Source organism: Rissa tridactyla, chromosome 1 (assembly GCF_028500815.1).
Source record: "Rissa tridactyla isolate bRisTri1 chromosome 1, bRisTri1.patW.cur.20221130, whole genome shotgun sequence".
Taxonomy (NCBI): Eukaryota; Metazoa; Chordata; class Aves; order Charadriiformes; family Laridae; genus Rissa; species Rissa tridactyla.
The window spans coordinates 48568077-48585984 of NC_071466.1; the positions used below are offsets into that span (position 1 = coordinate 48568077).

Here is a 17908-nt window from a genome sequence, read left to right on the forward strand (position 1 = left end):
ACAGGTGACTGAGCATCCCCAAGTGCAAGGCCAAGGTGGTAATTGGGAGTTCCTGGCTCCCAGGCCTGTGGTCAGACCACAAGGTTGGTTCAGGCCCGTTCCCTGCTCTCCCCCTCACCCCTTCTGCCCCCACCCGCAGCCAGCCCTAATAACCGAAACGTACCTCCGAGGAAGAGCAAGTTACCTGACTTGTTCAACGAGCTCCTGCTGTAGGTTTCTTCCCTTACCCCACCTCCGAATAGAAACAGCGCATAGCTGTGCAGCGATGCTGCTGCGAAATGCAGCTGCAAATTCTGTATTAAACTGACTTGAGACAGCTTTACTGGTCAGTATAATGCTGCGTCTATGAAAAACACTTTCTGCTTTTTTAAAAAAATACCTCTTTTTGTAATGGAAATAGGCCCTTACTTATGGGGATGCAGGTGCCATTACAGAGGGTTTGTCTTGAATGCAGAGCTGAAGGAGACAGAGTATAAGCTTTCAAGACGACTCCAAACATCTTCATAAATGTAATGCTAAGAAACATGCCTGTTAAAGATGATCTATTCAGATGATTTTTCAGAATTCTGTAGCCAAAGAACTGCACCACTTTTTGTTGCTAGGCACTGTAGGTACTAAGTAGTTTTTTCTTTCCTTTTTTTGTGAGCCTGGAAATGGAAAACAACTTCTGGCACCAGATCGCAGTCTGCATGATGCTGTAATACTTCCATGCAAATAGGCTTCACGGTCCTGGGAGCATCAGGTGTCATTATGAAATTATGTTTCCATCCTTCCCCTTCCTACTCTGAAAAAAAAAAAAAACAACAAAAAAACAACCCCAACCCAAAAAACTAAAAACCCCAACAAAAAAACCAAACCAAAACAGAGCTTGTATAGCAGTAGAGGCAAAGGCTTTAACTAAAATGGTGACTATTTGCATAAGAGTAAGAGACGACAGACTGTCTTCATCTATTGGCTGACGCAGCCAGGAAAAACAGAAAAACACGGTGTTAATTAAATTGTTTTTCTTCCAGATGCCAACTGAATTGAAAGATGTGCCATAACTTGTATGCCTATGAGATCTCGCTGTGTTTCGGTGCATGCGTAGGGTTTCAGAGAAACAGTTAGCTAGGGAGAATTCTTACCACACAGCATGACTGCACCCTAAAGAAAGCGAATGTATTTACACACTTGTTTAAATTAATATTCATGCCCCACCCAGATAATCACGATAATGAGGGATTTATTTTTTTAATTAAATTGCAACTCAAATACACAAGCCAAATTTAGTGTGATGTTGCATTGCATGCAAGTAGTCAAAATAAGTTGGGATTTAAACATTCTTATATGGAGACCTCTCTTCTTAATTACCTTTTACTTCATGCTCTTTTACTTTAGAGATTTTTAAAATTCTTTTTGTATTTTACCCACTGTATGCCCCTTCTCAGGTTGGGGTTTTTTTTCTCCTACTTAAAGTCAACTCTTTTTTGATTGTTTTTGCATGTCTACTCCTGTCTTTTCCCTCATTTCCCTGTTGCTCTTGCTATTTTTTTTTCCATTTTAGAAGTGCCCTTTCTTTTTTCCCCTGTGTTTTTGTGTTGAGGAACCTATGTACTTCCCCACCACCACCTCACCAGTGCTATACATTTGTCTTCCTTTTCATAATGCCACATCATCTTTGTCTCAAGTTCTTGCCTTGGTGACAAACAGTAGGAGCTGATAACAGTTGCAAACACAGCTGGAGTACTGCATCCAAGACATGTTGGAGCGAGTCCAGAGGAGGGCCACGAAGACGAACAGAGGGATGGACTATCTCCCCTATGAAGACAGGCCGAGAGAGTTCGGGTTGTTCAGCCTGGAGAAGAGAAGGCTCTGGGGAGACCTTATGACAGAGTTCCAGTACCTAAAGGGGGCCTACAGGAGAAATGGGGAGGGATTCTTTATGAGGGAGTGGAGCAGTAGGACGAGGGGTAATGGCTTCAAACTGAAAGAAGGTAGATTTAGATTAGATATTAGGAAGAAATTCTTTACTGTGAGGGTGGTGAGGCACTGGAACAGGTTGCCCAGAGAAGCTGCAGATGCCCCACTCTTGGAGGTGTTCAAGGCCAGGCTGGATGGGGCTTTGAGCAGCCTGGTCTAGTGGGAGGTGTCCCTGCTCATGGCAGGGGGCTTGGAACTAGGTGATCTTTAAGGTCCCTTCTAACTCCAACCATTCTGTGATTCTATGACTATTGCTAGTCATGACCCCCTAATTTTTTAGATTACTTTTTTTAATTATTATTTTTTAAAGGAAGGTGTCCATATCGTCATGTTTTCCCATACAGCGACTGCCTGCCTTCTTCTTCGCAGTCTGGAGGATAGCGATGGGAATGAGGAGCCCTGCAACAGCAAACCTGCTCTTCCCACCACATTCACGTGCTGGAGCTGCAGAGCTCTGGCGCAGCCACCCTGCCCCTTGCCAAGGAGCAGAAGCAGCACTTAGGGCTGGCCAGGAAGGGCAAGGAAAACTCAGCTCTTTCCTCTCCTCACGTCCATGAGGTTGCAGGAGTGAGAAGGGCAACCCCACTCTTCTAGGACATTGGAGGGAGGGCATGGACCATAGTCTCACTTTCTGTATGGGCCATGCCATCTCAATCTCCTTCTCAACGTTCGTTAGAGGGGGATGCTTTAGCAACAGATAGAGGGAAGGTTTTGTGACTAGTGATGCCCTGTGGGGACCAGAAAGGCAGGTGCATGCCTGAAAGCATGCGGTGTTGTTTGCCATTCCTCTGAACGATGGTATTTAAATGCCTGCTCGTGGATGACCTGCTTCCCGCTGCTGGCTCCGTCTCTCCCGTGTTTCGACTTTTACAGAGTTTTTGGGTGCGGTTTACTTTGAAGTTTGAGGCAAAAATGAAATGCTGAAAGGTAATAGCTCTACCTAGTCAGCGTTCCGCGGTGTGTGTTTAATGTAAGTCTGTTAGGGTGTGGGAAACTCCAGTCGTGCTGGGAGTATCTGAAATGCTCTGCTGTTTTATCATGCAGTAGTCTGGGGGAAAAAAAATTCAAAAATTCAGCCTCCCCTCCCGCCCCCCAGTCTCATTCCAACCTCTCCACCTCCTCCCACCAAAACACTTAGAAGTAGTAATAACATAAGGGAATTGTACTTGAATTTTGTGGTTAAGGCTTTAGGCTTTGTTTTTGTTGTCATTTAAGACCTGTAATTGTATGATGCTAATTCCAACTGCAGATGCTCACAGAAATGTATTGGTCAAGCTCTGTATTAAAATCATCTAGTTGATTTTGTCCCTATTAGTCAGTTGAGAAGCATTCTTTTTTTTAGTGGTCAGAAGCCTTATGTTTTCTGCATAAATGTATTTGATCTGCCTGACCATGGATCCTTGCTTTTGGACTTGGCAGCTCTTCTCTTCCCTTCTGGTGTTGCTCCCCTCATTCTGGTAGATGGCAGCAGTATTGCCTCTCATACTCCATTTTATTGGTGTGACTGGAACCAGGTTCTCCAGTTCTCTCCATTATATAGGGCCCTTGTCTTCCCCTCATCATACTCCTCTTTCTCCGCAACTCTGCTAATTTGAACATTTCTGAAATTTACACATCCTGCCCTCATTTACAGAGACTGGGAAGCCCTTGGTGGCAGAGGCGGAGTGTGGACACAGGCATGAAACCCTTTTTTTCTCAAGCACGCTGCTTGGGTGACTTGTGGTCACCGGGGCGCTAGGCCTGGTATGTTGTGCTTCTCCAGGCTTTTGAGTTCTGAAAAGAACCCTTTTTGTGGAGTACGATGAGATTCAGATTGCAATATACCCTTTGGAGCTGAAGAGGTAACGACCATTAGTCTTCTTAAAGTACATGTTGGTACTTTTTATGTTGGTAAAAGGAATAGCATGATGGCTTCTATATTTGAGCGCATTAATCACTGAACAATGTTCACGTTCACATTTCTAATGATAAATCTAATTGCAAGGTTGATAGCTTGTCATTTTTTTTTCTGCTCATTTCTGTGGTGCTATTTTAAATTCATTTTCAGGTTCATTATTCTGGTAGGGTTTAAAACGGCTGCTAGCTATTTCAAGACCTTTAGCTTCTGTGATTTACTACGATGATTAGGGATGGTCAAGAATAACTTGGCAAGGACAGTATTTAGAAGTGCTGATTTGTTGAAATTCTACCTTTTTGTGTCAATATCCAAACCTGAACAATATCCTTTTGGGTAACCTCTCTTGATGCTCTGGGGGTGAATTCCAGGCCCTGAGTGGAGGAGAGCTGGTGTTGGGGCAATCACCTGCGAGATGGTAGGTGTGATCGAACTGCTGGCTTGGGAGCTGGGGGGAGGCGGATTTTGAACCATGTTTTATCCTGCACAGAGTAGCTGTGTTCTGCCTCCCGTGTTGTCTCCCCCTGCCTCTGACCCGTTTCTGAAGGTCTTGACTCATGTGGGTGATGATATTCTCAGGGGCTGTCAGTGTTGTTTATCAGAAGGTTGGTATTTGATGGGTTTAATTGCTGCGACACCTTCAAAGGTAATTCTCTTGTACTCCCAACAGTTTGGTAGTTGTGCAGCCGAGCAGCCGCTGATGAGCAATTCCTCTGCTTTGTTTTCATTGCACTCAGGGTGTAGGCAGCATCCATTTCTCTAAATCTCTGAGTCTTCTTCCTTGTTTACCTGCACAATGTGCTCATTCTCCGCAGTTCAGTTGACATAACCCGTAAGTTTGGGAGTTTACTCTTGAGTTTTGGTGCCTGGTCAGACCAATCAGGGCATGCTGCCTTGGTGTTGGTGTCAGTTCTGTTCATGATCTTGCAAGTGCTTGTTTATTCTGCTGTGCTGCTTTCTTCTGTTGGCTTCCCTGCCTGTTTCTTGCACTCCTCAGAGCCCCAAATACTGACCTGATAGTTGCATGTGTCTTGTTGTTTAACAAGTAGTTCCTCTCCTTCTCTCAATGGGACTTTAACCTGTGGTCTCTTGCATGCAGAAGAAACGATGCCTCCTCAAGTCCTTGGGGTTTTGGTGCTAATGTGACACTCAATTATTAATTGACTAAAAATGCCATATTTAGCCAGCTTTCCCTGTAGGGGCATTGCATGGGAAGGAAAAGTAAAAGCCTCTCTTGAGGTTGCATCCCCAATGTGAAGCCCTACCTTGGCCACCTGTGCCAGCAGCCCCTTGGGTACCGCAGGATCTGGTGACAAGGCAGAGGTGAGGTTGCCTGTCCTCCATCCTTCTCAGCCCCTTCTGCTCATCCACCATCGTGTCATGTCCCCCATCATCATTGTCATGTTGTCTCCCCTGCCCCAGCAGAACAGCCCCCGTTAGGCTTTGGGGCATAACCTTCATGGCGCGAGACACTTGGCGATCTTTTGGATGTGGTAACGCGGAGCCTGCAGCCTGCATGGGGAATACCTTGTTCAAGTATTTTCCTTGAATGAAGCCATGTTTACAGACTGATAAGAAATACTAGAATCCTAGGGACCTTCAAAACAGAAGGTTGTGGGGATTCTTGGGTTTGCTTTACTTTTTTTTTTAAGTATTTATTTTACTTTTTAAAGTCTGTATTAGAAGCAGCTGCTGTTCTCTCTCTGGATTTTTTTTTTTTTAAATAAATTTTAAATTATGGAATAATTGTAACATCCAGCGAATATATGTTTAAAAAAAAAAAAAGTTTAAAGTGTATTAAACTGGTGAAGCGGAGCTTTTCCATACTGTGAAACTCTGATGCCAGTACCTTCACTTAAAAACCCTTTGAATGACAGGGCTGTGCGTGGTTTTAGGATTAAGTAACTTTGTGTACCTTTTCCCGTGGCTTCCAGCTGAAGGGAGCAAGTGCGCAAGAGGGCACATTCTTTTGTTGTTGATAGCATTCCGCCTTAACGAGAAGGAATTTCTTGCCTATTGTTTATGAAGTGGAAAGAGATCACAAGTTGTATAATCTCTCTCTATATCGTCAGATTTATTTTTATTTTTTTAACCTTGCTCTTGCCATTCGGTTGATCTGCAGCAGGTGCAGCGAGTGGGTGCTGTGATACACCGCACCTATATTTTGGTAGATATTGGTGTGATCTGGGGGGGAAGGGCGGGGGGGGCAGGTTGTGGAGTGGAAGGGGAGGAACGCAAAGGAGGGGAAAACCCCCCAAGTAAGGAAGCAGCAGAGCTGAATACAGTTTGGTTTCTGTCTCTCCGTAGCTTTGCTCAGCAACCAAACCCAGGCTCCAGGTGCAGTATTCCCTCGTCGGTCTGTGAGCATAGAAACAGCGCGTCCCTCCTCTTCTTCCTCCCCTGCCAAGAGTTTCTGGGTGGTGAATGTCAGTAGCTGGAGTTATTTTTAAAGGCAAGAGGTGAGGCTTGTCGTGCAAAGCTAGGAAGAGGGCGTTTGTTTGCTGAGCAGAGCTGACATCAAAGTGGAGATTGCTGCCTACTGGCTCGCCACTGCCTTATGCCAGGTAATCTTTAACGTACCCCTCAGTCACCGAGATCGCAACCCAGCCTGCCCCTGCGCCTGAGAAACGACCTGCGTTTATGATCCAGAAGACTGCTTTTTTTCAGGATTATTTCCGTGAGCTGGACTTTGACATTTAAAGGCTCGCGCTAATCATCTTGCAAAACCTGCTTAGTGCTTTTAACTGAGCAACTGCTTTCTACTTCTCTTCGCAGGATAACATAAATGTTTTTCTGAAAGCGTGCGAAAATATTGGACTGAAAGAAGCTCAGCTTTTTCACCCAGGAGATCTCCAGGATTTGTCCAATCGAGTTACAGTCAAGTGAGTTTTGTGGTTTTGTTCTTTCCCTTTCCTTCTCCCTCTAAGCTGTTTAACAGTCTTTTTTTTTTTTTTTTTTTTTTTAATGTTTGCCTATGGAAAATTTTTCTTTTAATCTGGTACGAGCAGTTCTGAATACTGTGGTGAGGGTTTAAGCGTTGTTAAGGCTGGTAGATAAGATTGCACAAATTTAATTTAAAAAATGAAGTGGTATTATGCCTTACAAGCAAGCTAATTGTTAATGAATATTTTCAGCATTTAATGTATGAGAGGGAAGCTTTTCAGGCTATTGTAAACTTGGAGCAAAATTAGCTGTTAAATGATATCGAAAGCATCGCTTCCCTTTATGCTTAGAGATTACCAAAGTAAAATCTGAAAGGCTGAGGTGGTACTTCTGTTACTTATCTGAACAGCTCTGAGGCTCTGGTACCACGTTCCTAAAGCACCCCTGGTCTTCCCACTCCGAAAATTAATCAGATTTTTGTCACCGAATGTCACATCTCCTGTCAAGGAGTGTGTGTGTGTGAGTAGAAACCAAGTACTGAATTGCACAAAGGGTAATTGTCATGTTTACAGAGAAAAGAGTTTCCCTGTGAAATAGCAGTGGTTTGGTTCTGAAATATAGTAAGTGGATTCTCAGATTTCAGGACTGCTGTGTCTCCTAATACAAGTTTTATTACTAGTTTCTGGGAGATTCAGGTGGAGCGTCTGCAGGTGTCTATATAGACAATTAACAGGTGTTTTAAGACAAATGTGTTGTGGAAAAATATTGTCTCGGGGCATCTTGCTTTTTTACAGTTTTAGCTGTTTTTATTGTGTCGGTAGAAGGGCTGGATTTATTGTTAAGTCTCCAAAAATAAAAGAGAAGCTTTAGTGAGTTTTGCTGGAAAACTGTCAGGTTAAATGTTAAGAACTGATTCTTGTCTTAAGTTACCAGTTTTATCAAAGAGGAATAGGCAGTAATATTTCTGTAAATACAAGGGGGAAAAAATATTGTGAAATGACACATAACCGCTTTAATTAGAAAGAAATCTCTTGTAGGTGGATCAGGTGGTAGCGTGTTGACATACTCTCTGCCTGCTTTCAGAATGAAAGTTCGTACCATTTTGAGGTCTGATACTTGAGAAGGCAACGCGTTTTCCAATCTTTGACTCATACCCAAAACGTAATTTCTCGCTAATGTGGTGTTTAGGGATTTGGCGCCTTTCCAGGACGCCCATATTCTCCCTCCTCGTTCCTATGTCATGCCAAAAGCTGGAGGGTTGCTAACCTCTGCCATGCTTTAATTGTCCGCAAAACCCTTGCTAAAGTTATTTTTGGTGGAGGTTTGCTGGAAGGGGATAGCTGGGAAGGGTTGGAGGCGCGGGCAGGAGCTGGTCTTCAGCAGCGTCAATAGCGACAAGCTGAAACCCCGGGGAGGTCGAGTTAGCCAACTGTTGTGCAAGGTATGTTGTCCAACTCGTCCCTACGTTAACCGCGGTGCCCAAGTGAGGTCAGCCATGAAATGCATCCCGTGGGTCTCTAAGTGGGGGGTTTTTTTGGGTCCTTTCATCTCCACCAGTTCCCTTCCAGGCTCCAGGAGCAGAGAGTAAGCTGGAATTTGAAGTCATCATAAGACAATGGGGCTTTTACATCATACCTACTCATCAGTGGATTAGTTAGTGTTTTTCAAAAACCCAGATTTAACTCTCGAGCACTTCTTATGGACAGCAACGCAAGGGGTCTGGGTTAAGAGTCGAAAGAGCTGCCAGCAGTATAGCCATGCTCTTTTAATTTGTTTCAGTATATGTTTGATTTTCTGCACGTTACTTATCAAATGACAGTCCCACAGTGTGTGTAAAATGCTCATAGAGTAATTCAAAACTTCTGCATCTGAGCATGCTGTAAAGTGGTTACCTAATGATGCTAGCACATTTTGACATGTTTAGGAGTTTGGGGAGGGATCGGATAGGGAAGTTTGATTCCAAGAAATGAAGGAAATAAGTTATACGAAGATAACTTTCTCCATTGAAAAGTTAATTATGCATCACTTGGCTACCCAGAGGGCAAGCTGGTTTTCAGAGGGTTTCCAGAGAGAGTCATATGTGTGTCAGGAGAGAAATGCTGTCTGATCAGGAACTTTACCTGATCTATTTTTTTAATTATTGTTATTTACTAGAAATAAGGAATTTCGTATATTCGAGCTGAATTACAAATGTCTTCAAAACTTGTAGGACGCCAGGCCTCAGAAAAGGGATATTGTTTCATGTCTTGCTTTTGCATTATCCTCTGTTAACCTTGGACTCCGCGTTAACAATAAATCCAGTAAATCATTTCTCTTCACAAAGAGGGAAAACTTTTTTTTTTTTTATATATGCTGATTTTTGTAGAAGACTGCATTTCATTTTTGGCTTTCTGACATTCCTAAGCAAATTCACTTTGCCGCTGTCACCTGAGGCTAATTGCCCGCATCTTAAACCAGCTGCGATAGGTTGTACAGCGTAACATTAGCGTGTGCCTGAAGCAGTGTGTATTTTGACACCTCGGCACTCTCGCCGTGTTCTGCTGTTGCACCACGGTTAGCGCGTGCTTTTTATCTACCCAAAATAGATTAAATAAACTGTTGCTTAAACAGTCAGCTTTTCAGGCGGGGATGGCTGAGAACAGCACGCTGGTAGGATACATTTACGTAGTGCCAGGCATCAGAGGATGCCTGATTTGCCTTGTATGTGGAAAATAGAGAAGAGGAAGGTAGCATGGAAAAGGTGGGTCTGCTGCTTTTGCTGAGGAGGACGTGAGAGTTGTCATCTTATGTCAGAGCAAAACCAGTCTCTGACACTGGCTGGGAGGTTGGATCTCCATGCCTCTGCCTTCTGTAGGCTTGTCTAATTGCTCTGATGTCTTTGGTGCTGGGCAGGTCCTGCAGGAGGAACACCACCCCTCTGAGGATGATGTGCTCTATGACGAGGTGTTCCCTCTGTTCCTCCTGTGCCTGCTGCCTGGCAGTTGTGTGTGGTACAACCTCCTTCTTGCCTTGGGGGAATTCATTCACCCTCAGGCTGCTGGCATCTCAGACCGCTGTCCTGTCCCGACTGGGCAGGCTTCCTTCCCAGCAGGAAAAGTTATTTTCTCCTCATACCTCATTTCTTGTGTGCTTGCTGCCTTTCACTGTACCTTTGCTAAACATGCTCTGCCTTTCTGTCTCATCAACAATAATGCCAAGCCGTTAAGAAATATCAAACTCTTTATTTGCACGTGGTGTAATGTTCTTGTGTCACCTGAGTTAAGGCATAGACCCCGTGTTCCTGATGGCTTGCCAGAAACTGTACTAAGAAAATAATCTTCCTATCTGGTAAGGAGTTTGCAACTTTCACTTGCATTTTGATTTCTGTTGTAACTGAGATGATGCACAGCCATAATGTGGAACCCTCCTCTGTAATTACTACTAGTATCTGGGACAGGAGAGGCAAGAATCCTCTTAAATATCCAGATTCTCGGTTCCAAGTGATTATGTGATTATCCTTTTTGCAAAGAAAAAGCTCCTTAAAATTTTATTGTTTAGAAGTTTGTGTGAAGAGGGCTGGTTAAAATTACTGGTTGCTGTTCAAAGCCTTGCAAACCTCATGCTTCGCCAGATCAGCGATGAGCTTAGTAGTTGGGTGATGTGGAAAAATATACTGGCATGGATGGTTTCTTTTCTGCCAAAGAAAATGGGAGTGTGGATTAACGTCTGAGATTTATAGTTCAGTTTTTCTGTAAGTCTGCAGAAGTTATTGTTCAATGGTACAGTACAGTAATGTGTCATGTGTTCCAATAAAGATTATCCAGATGGATTTATTCCTCACATACCATGTCTGGCAGTTATGTGCGTATCTTCTTGTTTCGTGGCTAGTTATTTGTGTAAACGTGTATGTGTCCCTCTTCAGTTCGTCCAGTATATTTGATTTTTTTAGCCTAGGATCTTATTATTTTTAATCAGAGGAGTTGTTATTTTAAAGCCCAGCAGATTGTCGTTGTTTTTTTTTTTTTGTTGTTTGTTCTGTTTGTTTGTTTGTTTTTATAGTAACGAAAGGTCTTAATACTTCATTTGATTCTTTTTTAGTTCTATCAAAGTCAGAATGTAATACGAGCTTAGTGGGTCTCAGTTGTCAGCATGGTTACTATTTAAAAATGTTAAGCACTTCCTTACCCAGCTCTTTAGAGGTGACACACCCAGTTGTTCCCAGCTGTGGAAGAGTTCTGAGTAAAATCATGCCATGCAGTTAAAAGTGAGGATTTGCTTAGCCGGACATCAAACTTCTATTCTGACGGCATGTGTTATCCCAAATCACAGTTTTAAAAGGAGGCAGCCTCAATAATCAGATGGATGGCATAATTAAAATTTGTCTTGTCCTTCAAGGGAGTTAATTCTTCCATCTGAAAAAAATTCTAATTCTGTAGAGTGAGGTATCCGCTTAAAGAATCTCATTAAATAGTACTGATAAATCCAAACAATAGTGGTTTTATAGATGAAAATATTAAACTAAGGAAAAAAATGATGAAACAGTTCACTACCTTAATACTAAATAACAAGCTTTTTTTAAAGATACTGCAAGTCCCTGAGTCTTGATGTTGAAGTTTTCCTATATTAATTTAGTTCTTCAATGAAATACCAAATCAAAATTATTACTACAGTGTTATATTTAGAGTAGGTCTTGAACAAAACTCAAAAATTGTCTCCAAAGATAGCTGGAAGTATCTCAGCACCTTGCAGAACTCAGTATTTGGATAAGGCCTTCAACTTTTTGCTGCTCTATACTTCTACACATATTCATTATCAATCCTGTATGCTAAATAAAGTGCACATCATATAAGGCAAACAGAAAACCCTGTTGGAAAAGTCTTGCTGAAGTGGGATTAAGTGCATACATGAGATGAAATAACGGAGCTCTGACTCTGGCCCTGGCATTTCTAACTTTTGGATAGCTTTAACTTACCAATTTAATGTTTATTTAGCACAATTATTTTTCATTATTTCCTAAAGCAAAAAGCAACTCTGGAAAAATTTGGATGCTGTGCCTTCTGTAGCGTATGTAACTACCGGAGTCAACTGGAGGGAAGTAACAACTGTTACCTGTCGTGTTCATCCTCGTGTTCATGCATTTCAGAAGCTGAGTTTTTGAGACAGGCCCTCTATTTCAGATCAGAAATAATGCTTTCTGAATTTAAAATGCCACAAAAAAAGTTTTTTGAGAGATTGGATGCTCTTAAAATAAATCCGGAGAAAATGAAATAGTTGCTAAGTGATGTGATTGTAAGAATGTATTCTGCATCTTTTCATCCATCTGGAGCAGGATACATGTCATGGGGTTTTCTTCTGATTAAATAAGAATGAACAATTATTATAGAATCATAGAATGGTTTGGGTTGGAAGGGACCTTAAAGATCATCTTGTGATGATCTTTAACCCCCTGCCATGGGTAGGGTCACCTCCCACTATATCAACATAAACTATTTTTAAGCATACATGCAGAATCACTGCCTGCCATATCACAGCTATTGTCCCTTACTAAGCAACCATCTCGAAAAGGAAGCCTTCCCGCGCCAAGCTAAGCCAAACACAAAGCATCCTCTGGTACCTAACTTCTTTATCCCATCATTCAGGTTACTTACAATAACGCCAGCGCCTTCTTTCAGTGATGAAGTTGCTTCACTTGCCTTTTTGGGTGCAACCACTAAATGCGCTGATATAATAGGGTTCCTGAAAATAGCAGCAAAGCAGTAGCAGAGAGGGGTTGAATGCAGATGTAGCTTCTTCCAGTTCTATGTTCAGTGTTTTAGCAATTTCCCATTCTTCATGTGGTAGGAAAATAACTGTAGATTTTAGTTTCGAATCAGAAAAGAGTTTGGTTTGTTGGTATTTTTTGGGTGGTTGGTTTGGTTGTTTGTGGTTGGGTTTTGGTTTTTTTTTTTATATATATATAAAAGTTGATAGCTTCTTATGACTTTCATGTTCTTCCTGTCTAGTGCTGGGCAATACGCTGTGTTTCCTGATTCCACTTGTGTTTCCTGCTCAGGGTGCTTGCTTCTGCAGGGTCAACAAAGGCACAGTGAAATTTCTGTTCTATGGGATGAATGGTACCACTGCCGACTAGATCACCAGAGAAGGCAATCTGCATAAAAACCACTGAAAAGATGGTCTTTTTCAGTGGAGGATTGTTGTCTTAGAAATCTGATTTTTGGAGAGCTTTAATCATGAAAGCAGTACCACCTCTCAATCTTGGGAGGAGTTTTTTGGGGTTGCTTTGCCAGTAACGCTCAGATCTTTGAACTGTCTGGCAAGGGACTTAGCTGGAAGCTTAAGGTGTAATGATGAGATACTTTTTTGGGACTTGTACACCGTTTTGTGCCTTGGGAAGAGCTGCTGTATTTTGCTTAAAGGAGGCAGACTTGAGAGAGAGACAGACTGCCTACAAATTGGCTCGCGCTGTCAGAGAGAGAGACAGTGCAAGTCAGTTTGTGATCAGGTAGCTCAGAGCTGGTGTTTGCTCTTGGTAACACTGAATTCACACTTGTGTCGTCTTCCATATCTAATATATTTGCAGGGTTACTGTATCTTCCTGGAAACTTTTTGCTGAAGTATTTCATGCTTAGAATAAGAGGGTATGATGGAGCGGAACCTGAATTTGCTGTACTGATTTTTTTTCCAAGAAACACACATTTTAATGACTTGAAAAACCTAGTTCTAATTTGGCTTCAAAAAAAAAGAAAAAGAAAAACAAAACACCCAAAACACACAACACGGAACCACCCTTTCCTGCCTTTTTATTTTGTGTAGAATAGAAAGTTGTGGACTGGATGAAAGCCAAGTGCTTCACTGCGAGACGTATGATAGTAGTTAGCCCAAAACTTAGACCTGTGTAATGTCTCCAGCTTATACCTGTGTGACTGAAGAGTCAGTCACCCAAAGGCTGGAGCATAAAGGTTTAAGAAACTGTCTTTGAATTCAAGTTGAGATGAAAGGAATAAAAGATGGCTTTTTGTGGGTCTTGAAAGCTGAAATGCTAACCATTTACCCAAAATTTAATTAGAACAATGAATGATGCTTTTTTTTTTTTTGTATGTCCAGGGAAATAACATTTTTTTTTTTTTTTTTTACACATGTGGTTGTAATAGGCTTTTATTGTGGTAACTGAGTTTCCTAGTGACACTTCTCTTGAAATGGAAAAGTGCAGCACCCTCACTTCAGAATGACTCTAGAAATGTTCCTATGACTTTGTAAGTGTGGAAATTCTCTTTTGGCTATGTCCGTTTTCACAGAAATGGGTAATATTTACAGCAGCTAATCTTCCTGGGCATAGCCATATTCTAAACATTGAAATTGCTGTATTTATTTTGTTTATGATATAACTAATTTCAAGATCATTCATTTCACATGTTTCACTTTTATTAATACTGATAGCAGTTATGCAGAGGTAAAGAAAATGAAAATAGAGTGTATTTTATCAGCCTTGTGAAACTGTTGTTCTTCGTGTAAAATATTCACTTATGTCATTAATTTGTATGAGCTTTAAATCATTCCAGTAAAACTGTTGTAGGCAATAAAATATCTTCCAGACTTCGGACCGTGCCTGCTAGAAACTTAGCTCCAACTCTTCAGTGTAAAGTCTATAAAGTGTTGGGTGTGGTGCTATTGAATCTTTTGGTGAAGTTTCTGATCATTAAGAGAAATGTTTGAGATTGTTCATTTTTTTTTTCTGTTGAGTAATTGAACGGTGAATAATTTATACTTCCTTTATGGGATTATACTCTTGATGGTGTTTGATTTACCATTTAAGTATTTTGTGAAGATGGTTCTGCTGTAAGAGTGAAAAAACCTTTGGAGTTGTATACTTGTACCTACAAGTGTACAGGAGGAGTCTGAACAAATCTGGAAAAAAAAAAAAAAGACATCAGTGCGTTCGTTGTATCGAGAACAGTTCAGGTACCTTTAGTGAAACAGATCTATAGCCTTATATTGGAATTTAAATAGTTATGCTACAAAACTGAAGGGTTTGCTGAAGGAGGTTGTAATAGCTTTCTGCTGAAAGGTGTTGATTTGTTTAAAGTCCTCATTTTTGATCCTCTTACGATATCTCTGGAATAACTTTTGTGGGGATACAAAGCCTTTACAAAGTTTTTCAATGCTCTTTTGCTTTGTATTAAGAGAAGTGTCTCTAACCTTTTAGGATTCCCATGGGAGTCCACCTAAACCTTAGGCACCTGTATCCATTTTAAGCATGCACACCAATCCCCTAACACCCTAGGATTAAATGCAGTTTATAAAACAATGCAGTAGAGAGAGGAAAGCAATTTGGATGATTAGCACTGAGTTACGAAAGAAGGCAAAGACAAAACCTGTATGTTCTGTTAGTGTGTTTTTTTTTTCCTGTACAAAAAAAGTGCTTGCATCTGAGGTTGGAAGTTGAAGGACATCTAAAGAAGAATAAGCTTGTGTTACCTTCATATCAATTATACAGAATATATGTGCAAGTTCACAATCTTATTATTTTTAATGTATTTTACCGTGAAATTGCTGACGTTCATTTAGCTTTTCTGTAGACAGACAACTCAATAGGAAGAGCTCCTATATTTAAATACTGGTGGAAGATGACTACTTGAAGTTTTCCATGGATACGGGAGTTTGGTAACCATACTCTGTAAACAGGGAAAGTAAAGCTGAAGAGGGTATTGACAGTCCTGGATCCTACTTCATACAAAACCCTAATTTTGGCCATTTTTATTCCTGAGTTGTGATTAATGCTATTGTTACACTGCTTTCAGAGATTTCAACTCTTGATTGTTATTGCTGCTTGATTGAACCACTCATAGTATCCTTCAAAGTAGCATTAATAGGTTTTCTGCCGTGAGCACTACGTAATTGGTACACAAACGTAATTGGTAATGCAGTAACAAATTCAAATATTTTTATAAAGCATATGGCAAGAGGGTTGCGGGACTGTTTTCATCTTGTCACTGAAACCAGTTAAATGAAATCATGTCTCGCCATATGGTTAGAAGACAAGTAGGGGCAGGGGGGAGGGGGAAATGAAGAGTGCTAGGTAGCAGCCAAACTTAACCACACAAAGGCACTTTTCATGTTTCTTTTAAATGATAGAGATCTGTTGTCTTTAAGAAACAAAAAGAAAAAAAAAACCCAACAACAAAAGAAAACCCAACTAGAGAACATTTCTCCAGGCTGAACAAGCTGGGTGATGAAGCTCAAGACCTCCTAGCGGCCTCCACTCAACTTCTTTCAGTTTACTGATGTCTTTCCTGTACTGGGGGGCACCAAACTGGAGATGGCAGCGTTACAGACGTGGTGTAATGAGCACTGAGGAAAGGGGGGGGATGATCAGGTCCATCAGCCTTCTGGCCATGCTCCATTTCATACAGTCTTAGGCGCTGTTGGCCAACATCGGCTGGGGTCTGCTGCTGGCTGATGTTCAGCCCAGCAGGACCCCAGGCCTGGCTCTCCACCCAGCCCTGCTATCGCAGGGGTTAGGTCCATCCTGGGGGCAGGACTCGGACTTTGTTCTCGTTGAATGTCAAGATGTTCTTACAGAGCCAGTCCTCCTGGCAGCCCTGCCCTCCAGCGTATAGACTGCGCCCTCCCCATGCTCCTGGCTGCTTGGGGAGGGAGTGTGGTATCAGAAACTGACTCAGAAAGAAAAATTTTCTAAGCTGCTGCAGCCGATTGCTGTGACTAGAGTGAGAAGGTTGACTAATGTGGATGATATTTCCTCTCTCCTTTCCCTTCTAGAAAAAACGTCCTGCAAATGTAAACACGTAACACACCTTTGAACTCAGTATGTACAGATACGCATCAACTGACGTGGATTCCAATGCGTTATATGATAAAATGTTTAACTGGGGCGGGGAAAGGGAGGCTAAGTTCAAAATACTTCTGCTTTTGCAAAGGCTATTAAATTACAGCCAGCCACTTGTGCCTTGTGAATAAACGCTGAAATATGCTTGTCGGATTTATGGGGCAGTAATATATCCTTTTTAACTCCGTGACCTGATGTTTGCAAGATGCTCTCAGCTGTGATCGTTTTCTGGGGTGAGGGATGTACGTGGTAAAGCATTAGCTAAAAATGCTCAAGTTAACAGAAGGCACAGTGTATTTATGTGTGGTTTGACTTGAAGATGTGATGTATTTTCATCACAGATCTGTGCAGTTTGGAAATTACTCTGCAATTCCACAAAGTAATCCTAATCTGTCCAAATTTACCAGTGTTGACTACTCTAGTAAACAGCTTTTAATAGTAGTTTGCAGGTTAATTTTTCAGAAACTGTGTTCTTTTTTATGTATAAAATAGAAGGAAAACTTGGGTTACTTAAGTGAGAACAGGAAAATTCCAATTTTGTGTGTAAAATGATGAGTTCTGCGGCAGCTGATACTGCTCAGTCCGGAGATAATGGGGTTAGGAGTTTTGTGACAGCATCTGTTCAATGCCAGTCCAAGAAAAAAGGAAACAAATCACCACCAACAAAAAAGCCCAAAACAAAAAAAAAACACAAACCAACAACCACCCCCCCCAGAAAAACAACAACCACCCCCCCCCCAAAAAAAACAAAACAAAAACAACCCAGAAAAAAAACTCATGCATTGTTAAGAAGTATCAGGAATAGGAAAAACAATGGCACATCACTGTGCTGCTGGAGGTAATATGGAGTTTGCCAATGTTGTAAATACCATCTGAAGCTTTGGACTTGGATCACTTTCCCTTTCCTCACTCTCCCACTTCAGCTCCCCAAAATCAAATCTGTGGAACTGGAATATCTCCATCCTCGTGGCATTTCTCTGACCAAAAGTAGGAATAGCTTCTGCTGCAGGTTTAGTTGAGCTTGTAAGAGAGATGATGGATGAAGAGAAGAGGTGGACAAAGTAGCGAGCTTAAAACAAACCAATAAACAAGAAAACCCCTCGCAAAGGCATGGACAAAGTGGTTCAACTAGTCACTGTGTCCCACGTTATATGAATAATCAATGAACCAAACAAAGGGGCAGTAGGCTTCCTTGTCAACAGATGCTGTGGATGATAAAAGTTTACTTGAGTTCAGCGGGTAGTGGAGAAGTTCACAGAAGGGAAATCTCTTAAGAGTTACTTAATATGGGGACACCACATCTAGCTTGGGAAGTCCCCAAGGGAAAAGCATCTTGCCTGTTCTATTTT

General features: G+C 41.6%; 1 protein-coding gene across 16 annotated transcripts in view; it reads left to right on the forward strand.

Annotated features, from left to right (window-relative positions):
- Window positions 1-17908, forward strand: part of LMO7 (LIM domain 7) — a 139143-nt gene that overhangs the window by 53768 nt on the left and 67467 nt on the right. For 14 of the 16 annotated variants that reach the window (XM_054209132.1, XM_054209079.1, XM_054209069.1 and 11 more), the window contains exon 4: window positions 6629-6735. In XM_054209132.1, the coding sequence (XP_054065107.1) occupies window positions 6629-6735 (107 nt within the window). Of the gene's footprint in view, window positions 1-6390; window positions 6418-6503; window positions 6531-6628; window positions 6736-17908 lie in introns of those variants that run through there. The other 2 variants (XM_054209167.1, XM_054209174.1) reach the window with 2 other exon arrangements.